Source organism: Notolepis coatsorum (genome assembly GCF_963971535.1).
Source record: "Notolepis coatsorum genome assembly, chromosome: 1".
NCBI lineage: Eukaryota > Metazoa > Chordata > Actinopteri > Aulopiformes > Paralepididae > Notolepis > Notolepis coatsorum.
Window position 1 is genome coordinate 54,259,929 of NC_140165.1, and position 18,583 is coordinate 54,278,511.

Below are 18,583 nucleotides of genomic sequence, written 5' to 3' on the forward strand. Positions count from 1 at the left end.
GTTTAGCGTAGCTTTTGATAATGATATGAGCTTTGGGAAATCGTTACCAGTACCCTGTTAAGAGTTCTCCTTCTATCACATGTACGTCACCGCGTCGTTGTCATTTCCTGTTTCCTACACTTAAAGGGATAGTTCGTATCTTTGGACCCCCTAATGCAAAGTCAGTGGGGTAAAGCGCCTGTCCGCACAAGCTGGCTGAGACTCGCTGAAATTTACTCCACAGTGCAACACAAAGTAAATGTCAGTGAGCCTCAGTCAGCTATCAACTAATAATAATAATAATAATAATAATAATAATAATAATAATAATAATAATAATAATAATAATAACTTTATTTGTATAGCACCTTTCATACAGGGGATTGCAGGCAGTTCAAAGTGCTTTACATCAGTAAGAAATAAGACATAAAATCAGTGTAAAACAAGCAGCAAAGCATAACGTGGGATAAAATAATGCAGATATGTTAATCAAATAATATCAGAACCTCACGTTCCAATAGGCTTCTGTAATCTGTTACAAAACATGATAAAGGTCAGAGTATGCACCCAGCGGATAGTGGGGCGTAGAGATAAAAGTAAAAATAAGTAAAATAATAGCAAGGGTAAAATGAGCAGACATAAAATCACAGTTTTTCACATTAGGATCTAACATCCCAACAGGCCACCTTGTTTAAGATGAGATATTCCTTTATTGATCCCCTTGGGGAAATTCAGGCATCATAGCAGCATGGGGGAGAGGAGGTACACGTAGTAAAAAGCAGTGTAAACAATATAACAAATCAATATGCTTAACATAACATAATTAACTCTGGACATGTGCATAATGGTCAACAAGGTGCGAGATGAGGGTATGTATGCCCTCTTGTTATATTTGCCCTACAATAATAGTTACAATATATAATCTAATCTAATCCAATCATCTAAATCGAATCTAATATAGTCTAAAAAAACCGAAATGCTAAATATATGCAATATATAATCTAATAATTTGGTTATTAGATTCAGTTTTAGTAGAATAGAAAAGACATGAATGATGAAATGAGCACATAAAGTGCAGACCAGACATACTATAATATCAATTTTTTTTTTTACAGTGCAATAAAATAGTTCTGGATTACGGTTCCCTGTTCCAAGTATCCCTGTCATATTTATATTAGTGCTGTCAATCGATTAAAATATTTAATCTGATTAATCGCATGATTGTCCATAGTTAACTCGCGATTAATCGCAAATGAATCGCATTTAAAAAATATAATAATAAAAAATAATATATATATATATATCTACCTTAAACAGATCTTTTTCAAGTTCCAAGTTTTAATACTCTTATCAACATGAGTCAACAAATGCTTGCTTTATGCAGGCATTTGACACAAAAGGATGACCCTCATGCATTGCACATTTGCATCAAATTCAAAACAGAGTGATGCACAAAATAACTTAAAAGAAAATAATAATTTAAAACAATGAATAAAGTGTGCATGAAATAATAGGGGAAAGAAAACGTTAGGAACTTGTTACATTCACCATTCACCCACACAAGGACTGAGGACTCACCCCCCTCTCTCTCTCTCACACACACACACACACACACACACACACACACACACACACACACACACACACACACACACACACACACACACACACACACACACACACACACACACTTTGAGTCAGAAACAAACATAGTATCAATGAGAGTATCAATAATACACCTGGGTGAAGTCTTGTAAACATTTTTTAATTTGTTTTATTCTAAAAAATGAATCGTGAGTTAAAAAAAATAGTGGTGTTAATAGAATCGGGCATTAACTTTGACAGCCTTCATTTATATACAGTGCATCAACGCTACCTGTCCTCCCGTGTCTGTCCGTGTCCGTCTCCTGGTCTCTCCCCCCAGAGATCAACTCCATCAAGCAGGTCCGGGAGCAGCAGGTGGCCCAGGCGCGGAGGCAGACCATGCCCGTGGTGGGCGACATGAGGCCCCTGGCCGACGCCCTGCCCGAGCTCTCCCAGCTCCTCACCCCCGACACCGCCAGGACCCTCACCGCGCGACACAAGAACCGCAAGAACAGAGTGTAAGTGTTCCCTGAAGCGCAGGCGGGAGGGGGGGTCCCGCCTCCCTTTCCATAAACTGCGAGGCCCGGGGGGCAACTGACCTTGGAGATACTTGGACTTTCACATGGTGAAAGCCCGACCCACCACACCAGTAGGGAAAGACCACTTTTACTCTATTCAAGAGGTTTATTCATCACATACATACACAAGACATATAGTGAAATGAAAGTGGCCATGCCCGCTAGGGGTGGACGGTATGGTCTAAAATTTATATCACGGTATAATTTGAAGCATAGACGGTAACGGTATATATCACGGTATCATCGTTTTTGATTAAATTTTTTTTTTAATTTTATATAATTTTTTTTTTTTTTATATATATAAAATATATATATTATATAATTAGACTTGTACTTGTATTATCTGCGAGACATCGCCACCACGCAACAAGCTCCACTGTCTGTGTGTACATTAGTAGCCTCTAGCTACGGCCAGGATTCTCCGGAGCTGCAGCTGGACCTATACTCGAGTAGCCTCGAGCTACGGCCAGGATTCACCGGCGCTGCAGCTGGGCCCTAGTATTGGTATAACGTTAAATCACATTCACAAGCCCTCAGCTCGAATACGCATCGAATCAGTGTTATAAGACATTGATATCAGGAGCTATCTGTAGCTACTGCTAGCCGGATATATAACGTTAATACAACGCCTCAGTGAATTATTTAGTTCAATGGGACATTTCGTTTTGAACGGTGAACTAACTTGTGTTAACGTGAGCTAACGGCTAACGGAGCTATCATACACGTCTACTCTCTACTAGACTTGATGGAGCGTTTGTTGATGTCAGGAGCTATCGGTAGCTGGCCGACTAGATACCGTTCGGTTAGACAATGCCTCATCATGTATTAAACTAAAAGTGAATAGTTGACTGGGTCATTTTGTAACGGTAGCTAAGCTAACGTTAGCTCAGGGAGACGTCCCGTCCCACTACTACTAGTAGACCCGTGTTTACATGCGTGCGGGAGGGGCTGGCACGCCCACTGCGCGAAGCCTCCTAAATAACTTTTTCCAGTTCGCACATATCTATTATCTATGACTAATTCTATCTATTTTTAGGGGCAAATGCGAGTGAAATAGTCGCGCTGTGGTTACATGACGTCATTGCTATTTTAGAGCTGCACTACCGGTTACACGGTATAGGCAAAATCCATACCGTAGAGCAAATTCATACCGTTTATACCGTATACCGTTTATACCGTCCACCCGCCTTCGATTGTGCAAAAATACAATATAATAATAGAATAGAATAGATAATAAAATAGACATGATAAAAAGTACTAATATAAAATACAACGCTAAGCTTACAAATTAAAAGGTAATGGGTCCTATGTACACTACTATACAATATACAGTTATACTATATACTAAACTATCCTAGCTATACTAACTATACTATACAGAACATAGTTAAGTTTTTATTTAATTTTTTTTACCTTTTCTTTTGTGTTTAAAGTTACCTGTTGTGTGTGTGTGTGTGTGTGTGTGCGCCTGCCTGCCTGCCTGCCTGCGTGTGTGTGGAGGGATCAACACAGATCATTTTACTAGAGGAACAGTGAAATTAAAATACACTTTGTGTATATATTCCATAAAAAAATATTGAATTTACAGTGACATCGAGTGTACATACAGAAAAATAAAATAAAATAAAAAGCCATATAAAATCACGATGATAAGACGAGGCGAGACAAAAGTAAGGATAACAAACCAATTAAAACATGTATAACTTGGTTGACAAAGGTTGAAGATCAAGGTTTTAAACTGCAACAGAGCGGAGAATCTCGAGCTTTAAGGACTGTTGGAGTTCATTCCATGAGCTAGAGGGGCATCATAGCAAAATGCAGATTAACCTGTTCCGAGCAAACTGGACCTTAATTAATTAAAACCCTTAGGAGTCAACAGGGCTTATTGCTCCCGTGGGCGGAGAACAAAAGAATTAGAATGTCTTCTAAATGCTCTAAACGTACATATTTTCAGAAATCGAAAAAAAAAAAAAAATGACAATTTCGAGTGCTTTGAGATGTACTATAAATGTCCCCTTACTTGCTAAACATAATACGACTTGTAAATACGTTTAATTATTGCTAGATGGTATGCTTGTAATTATTTCCGTTTGCCAGAGAACTACAGCGCGTCACGAAACGCACATACACGCACGCGCGCACACACACAAGAGAAGCGTGTGCGCTGTGAATAGGTGTTAGACCCCCACGCAGAGGTGAGAGGTATCAGAGACTTGCTACCCCCCATCCAAATTCTAAACAACAGATCGGCATCGGCTTTTCATAATATGTATGAATTATCTCTTGCAATAATATCCACGGGACACTGAGCTGCTTCACAGAATAATGTGGTGTGTGTGTATTACACACACATGTGTATGTGTGTGTGCGCTGAGACGCAGCGTCGAGACGAAACTTGTGTCGAGTCTGCTTCTATGTGCAACAGAAACTCTGCAGCATCCTGACAGTCCTGTATACCCACGTCGCGCTAAAACATTAACTACTGTATGGCAGAGTGCGTGTGTGTATACGAGTTATGAATTATCTCTCGCAGTTCATTCAAGCGGACAGTGGAGTGGACTACGTGAACTACAGTATCAGCCACTGGCTGCTGTGTGACGAGTTTGGTGTTTTGGTCACCCGCGCTAAACACGGTGCTTTAGTTGACAGCGCAATGCGCTTTGTGAAGGAAAGATGACGTCGTCTCTCTCTCTCTCTCTCTCTCTCTCTCTCTCTCTCTCTCTCTCTCTCCCCCCCCCCCCCCCTCTTCAAATGGGCTTTATTGACATGGGAAACATACGTTTACATTGTCAAAGCCAAACAAAACAACTATTTGCACAGCCATTTGAAATCTACAGTTACACATTTACATTTACATCTAGTCATTTAGCTAACGCTTTTATCCAAAGCGACTTACAAGTTCTGTACGACAAGTCATCAGGAAGGGCACAACTCTATCAGCTGAGTAACTAACAATGTTCATCAAAGTGTTGAGTGCTACAGTGTAGGTTAGTACATTAGGACAAGTGCATGGCAGTAAGGTTAGTTAGGGTTGGATTTGAATGTGTGTTGTTTGTCTCTCTCTCTCTCTCTCTCTCTGAAGGGCTCTCTGAAGGGCTTTATTGAGGAAGGGCACACCTCTATCAGCTGAGTAACAATGTTCATCAAAGTGTTGAGTGCTACAGTGTAGGTTAGTATATTAGGACAAGTGCATACCTACATGTATGACCTATATCTAGCTACTACTTTTGGATATGAGCATTTTTTCAATACCCAACTATGTAGTGGCCGCTTGTCGCTAGGCTAGGCCTCCTGCTGGGTCCATTCACTGGAATAACAAAGGAATGACTGGGCCTTTGCTCCAGGTGTGAAATGGTTCTAGTGACAATGATCACATTGAATTCTGGGAGTGTAGTTCTCTCATCAGATAGCTGAATGAACTTGGATCAAGTTCAAGTCCTATCCTGAAAAGTACTTAGGATTTTACCAGAATGTTTGATAGGACATTGATTGAAAACTATCGTCTCAAATTTGACAATTGATGGCTTATTTTGAAGGTATGAATCTGTAATTTTACATTATGTAACAAAAAAAAAAGAGAATATTCTGAGAAGGTGGAGCTAGAAACTTTAGACCTCAGGGGGTTTAAGGACCAGCCAGGCACTAGAACGGGTTCCATAGCTACGGAAATTCCATTCCAATAATGATGTAGTGTAAGGAGGTAGCACTTTGAACTGCAACTTCTGTATGAAAAGTGCTATACAAATAAAGTGTATTATTACCAGTAAAAGTCTTAAAAATGAACAATATATATAATTGGCACATTTGATAAAAAATAACAGATTTTTTACCTAAACAAGCACGAAGCGGCGCACCTGTGTGGCACGTGTCGGTGCAGCGAGGCACTGTTGACTGGGGGGGGGGGGGGGGGGGGGGCAGGCAGGCAGGCAGGCAGACTTAATAGCAGGTGCAGTCGGAACAACAAGCCTGTAAAGCGTCTCATTCAGCCCTGACGCACGTCAGACCCATGGAACGTGTACGCAGGGTAAACGACATGTGAGGAATCTGCAATAGAATATATTTTAACCCTTTCACTGCCACACTACCAAACGGTTAACCCTTTCACTGCGACAATACACAGAAGGTTAACCCTTTCACTGCCACACAACAGCGCCCTTTCACTGCCACACTACAGAAGGTTAACCCTTTACTATCACACTACCGACGGTAACCGTCGTCGGTAGTGTGATAGTAAAGGGTTAACCTTCTGTAGTGTGGCAGTGAAAGGGTCAACCGCTAGCCGTCCCAGAGGCCTGCAGGTGCTTGAGGTGAGGGAGCGGTCCATAACTACCGGCAGGGGATGGGGTCAAGGAATGTTATTATCAGACGATAATGGGCATAATGGGCAGGGAGGGGCATTGCACCCCCCCCCCCCCCCCCCCCCCACACACACACACACACATGTTATTTGCGCAATATCGGAAATGATCGGTATCTGTTTAAAATATATATATATAATATAGGCTGCAACAAAAACAAGGTTATGTACATGCATACAAGTAAATAAAATAAAAATGCCTTGTTGAATGCATCCAGTGAAATTAACACATCAATGCATACTTTTATTGTCAAAAGTATGCATAATGTTGTGTTAATTCCACGACATGATATGTAATGTTACTTACCTGAAATGATGGGGGGGGGGGGGGGGGGAGAACGAGAACCCTGCATCGTTAGCGGTTGATATCGGTATCGGAAATTAAGAGTTGGACAATATCGGCATATCGGATATCTGTGAGAGAAAAAAAAAGCCAATATCGAACATCCTTAGTAACCCTTGAAGTAGTTTTCCATTTCAGAATGCAGTGACTCTTGCTTTGACCGTTTCCAACCTTCTTTGCCAATGTGCTACTGTCATATTTGTTTATTTATAGTAACAATACTAACTAAATAAATCAGTAACTCAACTCTATTTCACCATTCATAACAGCATCCATAAATGTGTTGCTGATCATCATTATCTTCACAGGTATACAATTCTAGTTTGCAGCAGCTCTATACATTACGGTTCTCTTAAGTGCGAGTAAAATGAAGACCCACGGCGTGTCTGGTGACATAGCCATGTCTAGTATTGGTGGGTTGTATTGATGACTGATGTCATGTTGTTGTTAATTTCGTAGCGTGATCAGTTTGTTTGCTGGTTTATACAGAACGTCACCCTCTCTACTCTGGCAGAGGGTGTTTAAATGTTTACAACAGTAACGTTAGCAACGCTAACTGGCTGAATTGGCTAACGAGCTGGGGGAAAAAATCGCCTTTTGTGTTTTTTTTTTCTCCTGTATTAAGCTTTAGCAGATGCAAGCGTCGTGAATATAATTCACAGAGCCAATCAGTGATTAGATTAGATTCTTTAATGACCACCCAGCCAGGCTGGTGGAATTTGTTTTCACTTTTCAGTGCATTACATTGCATTGTTCCAACATAGAACATATAACATCACTTACAAATACAATACATACATACTACATGCAGTTAAATACATAGATACATAATTACAAATACCACAATATCACAGCTACTCAGGAATATATATGAAGCTGATTAGTGTGAGAGAGTCCCTGTTAGGCCTGCAGGCTCACGCTCAGGAGGGGGTTGTTCAGTCTCTTCTTGAAGGCATCAACACCACTTGATGTTTCCATCAGTAGGCGAAGTCTGTTCCATGTTGTTAAAGCAGAGTGAAGAAAGCTCCCGTCAAGGCTTTTGGTGTTAGTCCTGGAGAGTGAGGAGGCGTGGCTAGGTGGTAACCTCCAGGTGTTAGTCCTGGAGAGTGAGGAGGCGTGGCTAGGTGGTAACCTCCAGGTGTTAGTCCTGGAGAGTGAGGAGGCGTGGCTAGGTGGTAACCTCCAGGTGTTAGCCCTGGAGGCGTGAATACTTTGGGCAACCAACATGTCCTTCTGCGTTTCTCTGATTGGCCAGCGATCGGCCAGCCCTCTACGCTCGTTTTCCCCCTACGCCGGTATCGCGCGCATGCGCATTTTCTTTTTGACGGCACTCACAGCTAATCGCGGAAATGTAATGTAATGTTCGAATCCGTAGAATACATATTTATCAAAACAACATATTTACGCAAACAACTACCAACGTTATATAACGTTATTTCGCGTGACAACACAGCCCAGCTGTCAGAAACTGTACATTGAGGGGGTTTGAATCACTGTACATTGAGGGGGTTTGAATCACTGTTTACACTCCCCACTTACTGTACCATGTTCTACATATAGAACCTCATCTCATGCACCGGTTTGAATCAAAGCCCTATCAAACGTACTCAAGCTCTACTGTCTTTAACTATAAATGTTTACACTCTCCACTTACTGTACCATGTTCTACATATAGAACCTCATCTCATGCACCGGTTTGAATCAAAGCCCTATCGAACGTACTCAAGCTCTACTGTCTTTAACTATAAATGTTTACACTCCCCACTTACTGTACCATGTTCTACATATAGAACCTCATCTCATGCACCGGTTTGAATCAAAGCCCTATCGAACGTACTCAAGCTCTACTGTCTTTAACTATAAATGTTTACACTCCCCACTTACTGTACCATGTTCTACATATAGAACCTCATCTCATGCACCGGTTTGAATCAAAGCCCTATCGAACGTACTCAAGCTCTACTGTCTTTAACTATAAATGTTTACACTCCCCACTTACTGTACCATGTTCTACATATAGAACCTCATCTCATGCACCGGTTTGAATCAAAGCCCTATCGAAAGTACTCAAGCTCTACTGTCTTTAACTATAAATGTTTACACTCCCCCACTTACTGTACAACATGGTACATGAGTATATAGTATATAGGGATGTTGCACTTGAGCACCACAGGTTTCACAACGCAATTATTGTTGTTATTATTATTTACAAGACTGGGCATTTATTTAAAAAACATACATACCCTAACCACATAACGGATATTTAAAAGGTAATTAACAGGCATGTTCTGCAACATATATCCACTCTTGAACAATGAAAAACTCCTTTTTCTTCTATTTACAAATAAGAGCAGCTCTGAAGGCTCATGTGTCCCATGGGATGTTGCACTTCAGCACCACAGGTTTCACAACGCAATTATTGTTGTTATTATTATTTACAAGACTGGGCATTTCTGTGATGCAATTAACCAGGGGGATTATCGCGTGTATTAACCTGGGGGAGCCTCATGCGCATGCGCAGCAACGAGCACCTGGGGGGAGCCTCATGAGGGGGTAAACGAGTGTAGAACGCTGGTATTCATGAAGGAGAGCGCTGGCCAACGCTGGCCAATCAGAGAAACGCGGAAGGACATGTTGGTTGCCCAAAGTATTCACGCGTCCTGGAGAGTGAGTAGGCGTGGCTAGGTGGTAACCTCCAGGTGTTAGTCCTGGAGAGTGACATGGCGTGGCTAGGGGGTAACCTCCAGGTGTTAGTCCTGGGACATGAGCTGAGGGTAGCGGTGCTTTCAGGTCTGCTGGGCAGTGGGGTCTGCTGGTCAGTGGGGGCAGTGGGGTCTGCTGGGCAGTGGGGTCAGTGGGGTTAGTCCGTTTCTATCAGCAAGAATAACTTGTGGATTTATAGTGTTTACTGAGCCACTCTAGTAGGACTGACCTTCGAATTCTTTTTTGGAATTCGAAGCTTCGGGCCGAGATTCGATTTAAATTCGAAGCTTCGAGATTAAAAATAATTTTCTTTTTTATAAATTATTTTTTATAATAATTATTTTTCTTTAAATTTTTTTTTTTTAATGTTGTGGGACTTGTACAGCACATTGTTCAACTTTGTCAGTGCTGTAAAGTTTAAACCTTTTTAAATCTTAGACAAACAAAACACTTTGCTTTCATGAAATATTGTAAGTCATTTGAGGCTTTATAAAAGCAGCACAATGAACACAAATCTGTCAGTGCCGAGTCCGACCTCATCTTAAATAACAAACAGCATTGCTTGTTGTAGTTAACCCTTCATCTGCCAGGGATTATTCTGATCATATACCCCTATCTGCCACTGTTGAAAGTCTATGGAGATGTTCCCCTTCTTTGCAGGGCTATAACCTTTTAAATTGTATTGCTAAATTGACATTACTATGGCCCATTCAACGTCAAGTATCTATCGTTTAGGATGTAGCAACGTTCTACTTTTTCATTCACATAATATTCATACAAAAATATGGTCTAAAGTATAAATATGTTTTTATCGTTTTCTGCAGCATTCTGCAGAACGTGATTTATAGCCATAAATGCATTATATTGATGATCAAATACAGTTTGAGAGCGATCGGCGCCAGATAAAAAATGTCAAATGTACGTGCTTCTAGAAGTTACTACTCATCTGATGTTGACCGGATGGGGGGGGGTCGTTTATAATTCCGTGGCCAACGTTAGGTGATTCATGTAGTGTGGGTGATATGATCATCAGAGCAGTTTGTATCGAACACGGTAATAATAAATGCTGAAACTTACCCCAGTCTCCTCGGGCCGTTGGGCGATCAGCTTGGACTAGAAAGTTTCCTATTATGGGATGTTGATCTAGATGAACCATTTCCAGGTTGTATAATACTATATACGTCCAAATAACGTTGTTTATTGAGTTAGGGCGAGCGATTGATTATCCAGTGTGTCGAGATGGAGCCCCGGGAGCTATAGCGAGTGGTCGGACCAAATTTGGATGAGCACCACTTTCTGTTTCCAGTTTGCTGTTTGGGCGATCCGCCGATCAGCCACCAGATGGCGCTCTTGAACCGTTGGAGAGTTGAGAGGAGATCAACAGGAGATCTCAAGTCTCCGCGGGTGAAATATGATTGCCATCACAGATTTTTGAAATATTGATCTCAATGACGTGTTACGGCGTCATTGGCAGATTACGCATGGCGGAGATTGACGTGTTAACTTGTCCTTGGCGATTAAAGGGTTAACAAAGAGAGGCAGGGGGCGCCCCAGTGGCGAACCACATAGCGCGCTCAGCCGCGACACGGGCGACCCGGGTTCGATTCCCGAACCCGTCGTTATTTCCCGAATGTCTTCCCCCCACTCTGTCTCCCATTCCTCCTCTGTCTCTCCCTACTGGACTGCCCAGTAGAAATAAAGCGATAAAACGCCAACATTTTTTTTTTTTTTTATTTATTTTTTATAATCGAATTTTATTTTCATATTCGAATCCCATGCCCATCGAACGAAGCTTCGAAGTATTTAAGACAGCCCTACACTCTAGCAAGGATCAACATGGATAAATAACAGTACTTACATCTGTGGACAAGACGGTGATTGACAAGGTAGATGCAGCAAACATCTACAAAAGTCATGCTGCAGTGCGTGATAGATGTGTGTTATTTAACGTCACAGGCCCAAAGGTATGAATTCCTGGTTCGGGGCTGTGTATGTAACGGTACGCTAGCTACTATGTGATATGGAGTTAGCCTAGCGTAGTGTTGCAACACATACAGCCGGGGATCATCAAGTAACAACTATGTTCCAGGGATTAGTCATATCCTGAAAGTGTCATTAAAACAGGATGGTCCGGAATCCTTCTTTCTTTTTCCATTTTTACCTCTTTTCTGCAGAATGATTCCACCAAGATTAGCATACTGACGAGCTGTCGTCTGCCTCTTATAGTAGCTATTATGTGAGGGATAATCAGCGAGTAGATGTGCGTTAAACGGTTTTAAGACCATACCATGGACATTTGCCAACAATATAAAATAAAAGCATTTGCGGGCGGCCGGGTAGAGCAGCGGACTAAGCGTCTGTCTACCACCACAGAGACAGTGGGATCGAATCCAGCTGTGGTCCTTCCGGCTTGGCCGACCGTCCATACTAACACAATTGGCAGTGTTAGAGGGTGGGAAACCCGGCGAGGGTGGGTCCTTGACTCCTTGTTGTTGTAAAACAGCGACTCCTACAGTTCGGTCGGGGCGCCTGCACAGCAAGGGAAGGATCTAAGCAGGGGTGTCAAACTCATTTTCACAGAGGGCCACATCAGCATTATGGTTGCCCTCAAAGGGCCAAAGACCGTATAAATGTTAATGTAATGTAAAATAAATGTAGCTACTCATTTACATATTGTTAAACATGTTTCTGTATTTATTACTTATTCAAGTTACACATATTGCATATGCATTTGCATAGATGTAAAAATATATGTTAGCTTATGTTATTTTAACAAATTATTTTAGTTGATCAGAACCCCATATTACTCCATCAATCAATGATCAAACCATTCAAGTAAATAACAAAGAAGAATATCATCAAATACAAGCTATGACATTAAGTTTGTTCAAAACCTTTTCGTCACAGTCAAGAGGGGCAGAACTAACACCTGTGAGCTGCAAAGAACACGTGGGACAGATGTAGCAGATGTTACAAAAACAAATGGCTGCACACAACCTTGCAGAGGCCATATATCCAACTAATGGAAGATAGTTTAATTAACTTTAATTAACAGATTGCAGAATGGGTACAGTACAGCTCAATACACAGAATTGTTAAGGGGATGCAGACCAGAGAAAGACTGCATGAACACACAACTGTAACTGTACAAAATAACAAAATAAGGGTTGTCTCGGTTCACAACTATATTGGACAAGTTTTGGGTGGGACTTGTTTGCGTCCCTACAGCTTCTTATTCAATTGAGCGAGATGCTCGGTTATGTCACACAGCCAGTTTGCATCTGACAGTTCAGACAATATTTCTTCAACCCTTCAACCTATTCCGCCTGGATCTTTTTTGTATTTTGGGCTGTAAAATTGTCAAAGAATGTCTGAGGAGTAAGTGCTTTTGGCTTTTTTCCTTTGTTACTTCATCAATACCTCAGATGTTCAACATACATGTATGTGTAAGAATGTGTAATAACTAAGGCTGTCAAAGTGAAAGCTTTATTAATGCATTAACCCACAATTCTTTTAACGCCGCTATTTTTTAACCCAAGATTAATGTTTAAAAAAAAAAAAAATAATAATAATTTTTTTTGCCAGAGCTCTTGATCAAATGATGTGGCGGGCCACTTTTGGCCCCCAGGCCTTGAGTTTGACACCTATGTCGGTTACACACAGGGTGTTTTCGTTTAGTTCGTTTCGCTTTCCAGAGCGCAACGTAGCACAGCGAGTTAGACATTTGTTTTTGTGACCTGAGCACTTTCGTTTTGTCAGAACGAGGCGTGGTCAGACCGCAACGGATCGCATCTCGAATTCAGCACTAAGCATGCGCAGGGAGGTAGTTACCTTGGATGTGCCAATACACTTCCTGCAAAAAAATCAACAAGCCACCATCTTTAAATGCCTCTGTGAGCTATTTAGCCAATGTAGCACTTATTTTTCAGCAAAGAAAGTGCAATAAAAGTGCAATAAACAAAACGGATACATTCACTGTGTGTTCTGCCTCTCATTTGTTGATGAAACAAAACTAACATCAACACAATTGACCACCAAGAGCGGATAGTTTAGTCTCACAAAAAGATCTCCGATGTTGTTAGCTACATGCTAACGTGAATGGAATATGCCAGTACAACAGTATAGCATTGTGGCTAGCAGCTAACGTTAGCTCACGTTAGCCAGCCAGCACCAAACTGATGATCAGGAGCTATCAGTAGCTAGATAACATTAGACAACGCCTCATGTATTAAACAAAGATGAATAGATGACTGGGCCATTTTGTTTAATGCTTGTTAAGATTGAAAGAGGAGCTCTGAGCTAACAGGGTCTGGTAGCTAGGTAGCTACGGCAGGTAGCTAACGTTAGCTCATGTTAGCCAGCTGCTCATGCAATCGTTAATGCTAGCAGAATGAATGGATGTAAACTTTATTTAACAGATTGCAGAATGGGTACAATACAATACGGCTCAATACAAACAAATGTTGAGGGAAAGCAGACTGTTGTAGCTTGGACTGGGGTCCTTATAACAATAACTTGACAACACATGGTAGCTGCAGCTATTTGGGACAGCTCTGTCGTCACTGGACGTTGGTGAGGGCACGCAGATGTTGGTATCTACTGCGCATGGGCGTTGAGCAACAACGGCTCCGCGCAGATTACATGACACGTTGTCGGCGAGTATCCAAAACGAAAACACCTTTTCAGAGTTGTCAGTAGGGCAATGCCCCCAAAACGGCATTTCTATTTAACTGGGACAGCAAACGTATTCATTCAGCAACAAAACGAAAACAAAAACACCTAGTCTAACCATGGCCTAAGAGAGGTAGTGTGACCTTCCACACGTTACACTCTCCCAGTGAGAGTCCGCGCTGCCAGGTGAAAAGAAGCGGTGGGCTGGGTACACATGTGTCGGAGGAAGCATGTGATAGTCTCCACCCTCCCGGGCCGACGGTAGGGGGTAGAGTGCGCAACGACCAGAAAGGGGATTGGGAATTGGCATAACGACTAACATTGGGATGGGAGAAAAACGGAAAAAAGGAGGAAAAAGATAAGAAAAAAAAGCATTTGCACATTTTGGGTGAAAGTCATTAGTTTAATAAGTCAGCTGTTGCAATCGCTGCAGTCGCTAACGAGTAAAGCTTAGACAGCTGTGCTTTTTAATGTTGCTATGGTTACAGGTTGGCCAGCGGATAAAGGTGAGACAGCACCCCCTAATAGGGAAAAAATATATTTTAATAGATATCACTATGAAACTTTCCCAGTTTTTTATGTACATATAAACTAAGAAAAAATATATTGCAAGTTTTCAGAATTTTATGTTTATATATGCAAATGAGGCACTTCTCCATTAACTCATTCAGAGCCACGCCCCTTTGACCATATTAGGGCTAGCGTACCAGTAAGGAAGTCAATGGGAGGTCTGGGAAATTTGCGAACGCCTAAACTATATCTTAAATTATGGCTATGGGTCTAAAACACCCCTCGCTTATCAATGACTTGCTTGCAGTCAACATGTACGAAACGGATTGTTTTTTCATTGGTACATTTCCGTTTTATACCGTTTTGAATACGAGTATAGTTTTGGAGATTTTGGAGAATTCCAGAGAAATTCCCACGATAATAGCCCTTTACTGGAATACACAAAACACGTTGTAATTTTTCGGCTGATTTATGAATCGTTTTCAAATAAACGCTAGATTATCGATAGTATATGTGTACTTATGCACGCTAGAGATAGAGAAGGGGGCTGAAAAATCGATTATCCATGCCGTGGATACGGCTAACGTTACACACACACACGCTGCGATGGTGGAGAAAAAACATCTGATTAACCCAAGACTGGTAACATAGTCCTTACCTCACATCAGATGTTCTGCAAAAAGATTAATCCAATTCCTGATCGCCATTCCAAATATTGATCGCGTTTATTGATCCAACGTTATAGCACCAAAACACATAATCGAAAGCTGCTCCGAGCCTCCCCAGTGAATGTGGTAACAGATACTGCTTGCCCGAGAAGGGAAACCCCGGGGCCGGAGTTTTTTTCTGATGCACAGTCCCACCCAATCCAATCCAATGATGTACAATACTATCCGGGAGACGATAGGCGGTGGTATTTGCCCTTTTCGAGCTCAGACCCATTCCCAATGATAACGTCAGGCTGGATGGATGAAAAATGAATGTATATTGCTAATAAAAGAAATAACGATTAAAACCCGAGAACTCGTGATTTGCACTCAACGCATGGCCAGTTAACCCGACTAATCTCGTGGGTTGGCACTGAATGAGTTAAATATGTGCACATTTATGGATGCAATCAGGCAAAATTAACTAAATGTGTGTTATTGACGTTTTATTGTCACTAGTTTCATAGAAGACATGTTTAGGAAGCAAAATCGCAATATCGTAAAAGAAAAGCAAAAACACGATTTTGCGGGTACTGTCTCGCCTTAATTTAGAACGAGATTCAACTTGAGCCGAACTACATGTGCATTAATTAAGCAATGGCTCACGACAGGCCATGGTATATGGTTATTATATCACAGGCCATGGTATCTGGTTATTATATCACGACAGGCCATGGTATATGGTTATTATATCACGACAGGCCATGGTATATGGTTATTATATCACGACAGGCCATGGTATATGGTTATTATATCACAGGCCATGGTATATGGTTATTATATCACAGCGAAGGCCATCGTATATGGTTATTATATCACAGTTTCAAGTTTCAAGTTCAAGTTTCTTTAATAGTTGTCATACAGAAGTACAGAATACTTTTGTACAAAATGCTTCTTACTGTTGCGCTCCAGAGACTGTGCATGACAAGATAAGTATGAAATAAAAACATAGTAAAAATTTGAAGAAAAAAAAAAGAGGTCACAGTGTTCAGTTTAGACATATGTACAATGTTCGTAGACGTAGTTACCATACAATATACAATACTGTGCAGTGTACTAATATACAATACTATATAGTGCAAGGCATAAATGGACGAGGTGCAGTTTAGGTACAATTCACAGTAGGTGTACGAGTTGTAGTGCAAATCCTTTATCAATAAATATAAAGTGTGAGTGTGTTTGTGTGATCTAAAGTGTGGAGAGTGGGTGCTGCAGTGTGTTGTTTGTTTGAGTGAGTGTGTGTGGGTGTGTGTGCTGTGTGCATTTGATGGTTGTTGCATAGTGATTATTGTTCGTTTAGCGATTATTGTTCGTTTAGCAGCCTGATGGCCTGGGGATAGAAGCTCCTTCTGAGTCTTTCTGTGCTCGCCATAAGACTCCGGTATCGCTTGCCTGACGGCAGCAGTTCAAAGAGGCAGTTGTTCGGGTGGCTCGAGTCCTTAATAATTCTCTTAGCCTTCCCCTTGCACCGCTTGTTGTAAATGTTCTGGAGGGTGGGAAGCCCCCCTCTAATTGTGCGTTCGGCTGAACGTGTCACTCTTTGTAGTCTGCTACGGTCTTGTGCAGTGCTATTCCCAAACCAGGAGGTGATGTTGCCGGTCAGGATGCTCTCTATTGTACATGAGTAGAAGTTCCTAAGGATCTTCTGACTGACTTGGAACTTCCTTAGGCGCCTGAGGAAGTAGAGGCGTTGTCGTGCCTTCTTCACAACACTGTCAATGTGTGTGGTCCATGTCAAGTCCTCGGATATGTGGGCTCCGAGGTACTTGAAACTGTTCACTCTCTCAACTGGTGCCCCGTCGATGCTGAGGGGGCTGTAGTCCTTGACCCCCGACCTCCTGAAGTCCACAATCATCTCTTTTGTTTTGCTGACGTTCAGGGAGAGGCAGTTCTCCTGACACCACTGTGACAGGTTCTCTACCTCTTCCAGGTAGGCCCTTTCGTCGTTGGCAGAGATCAGGCCCACCACTACTGTGTCATCAGCAAATTTGATGATGGTGTTGTTGTTCCGCTGTGCTACGCAGTCATGTGTGTACAGGGAGTAGAGGAGGGGGCTCAGAACACAGCCCTGGGGGGCCCCTATGTTGAGCGTGATGGATGAGGAGGTGCAGTTGCCGGCTCTTACCACCTGGGGTCTGCCCGTCAGGAAGTCCAGGACCCACTGGCACAGGTCATAGTTCAAGCCCAGGTCCCTGAGCTTGGCTATGAGTTTGGAGGGGACTATGGTATTGAATGCTGAGCTGTAGTCGATGAACAGCATTCTCACATAGTTCCCCTTCCTCTTGTCCAGATGTGATGCTGCTGTGTGCAGCACATGGGCTATGGCGTCCTCCGTGGTATGGTATATGGTTATTATATCACAGCGACAGGCCATGGTATATGGTTATTATATCACAGCGACAGGCCATGGTATATGGTTATTATATCACAGCGACAGGCCATGGTATATGGTTATTATATCACACCGGACAGGCCATGGTATATGTTATATCACGACAGGTGTATAGAGTATTCATCCAGACCATGGTGTAAGTTGTTTAATTTACAAATATTATTTCTATCAAAGTGATGTCAAGCACCTTGAGAGCTCACTGAGTTTAAAGTGTGCTATATAAATGAAATCTACTATTATTATTATTATTATTATTATTATTATTATTATTATTATTATTATTATTATTATTATTATTATTATTATTATTATTATTATTATTATTATTATTATTATTATTATTATTATTATTATTAAGATTGGGCTGCAGTTAAGACCACCTCACTTAAAATAAATGTTTCCCACTATGAATGTGGGTTATATTCATATATCCCTCTATGAATGTGGGTTATATTCATATATCCCTCGTATGAATGTGCGTTATATTCATATATCCCTCTATAAGCTTTTTGGAAGTCAGTCTTGAGGTAGAATGTCGTCAAACAGCGACCACGGTACTGCGCTTTGTTTGTTTATGTTTTGTTCTCGTCTGATGCGAGTGTTGGTTTAAAGGGGGGCGTTGAGATCCTCAAGGGAGCACTAATTATTATTATTATTATTATTTTTCATTGTTTTAATATTGCCATATTGCCTCAGAAGGTTGACATTATGCATTTCCACCATTTCCTCTGGAGCTTAACACTTAAAACAGCAGACTTT

General features: G+C 41.5%; 1 protein-coding gene across 1 annotated transcript in view; it reads left to right on the forward strand.

Moving 5' to 3' along the window:
- Positions 1–18,583, forward strand: part of slx9 (SLX9 ribosome biogenesis factor) — a 125,744-nt gene that overhangs the window by 66,996 nt on the left and 40,165 nt on the right. The window contains exon 4 of the mRNA XM_084323990.1: positions 1,904–2,081. Within this exon, the coding sequence (XP_084180116.1) occupies positions 1,904–2,081 (178 nt within the window). The remainder of the gene's footprint in view (positions 1–1,903; positions 2,082–18,583) is intronic.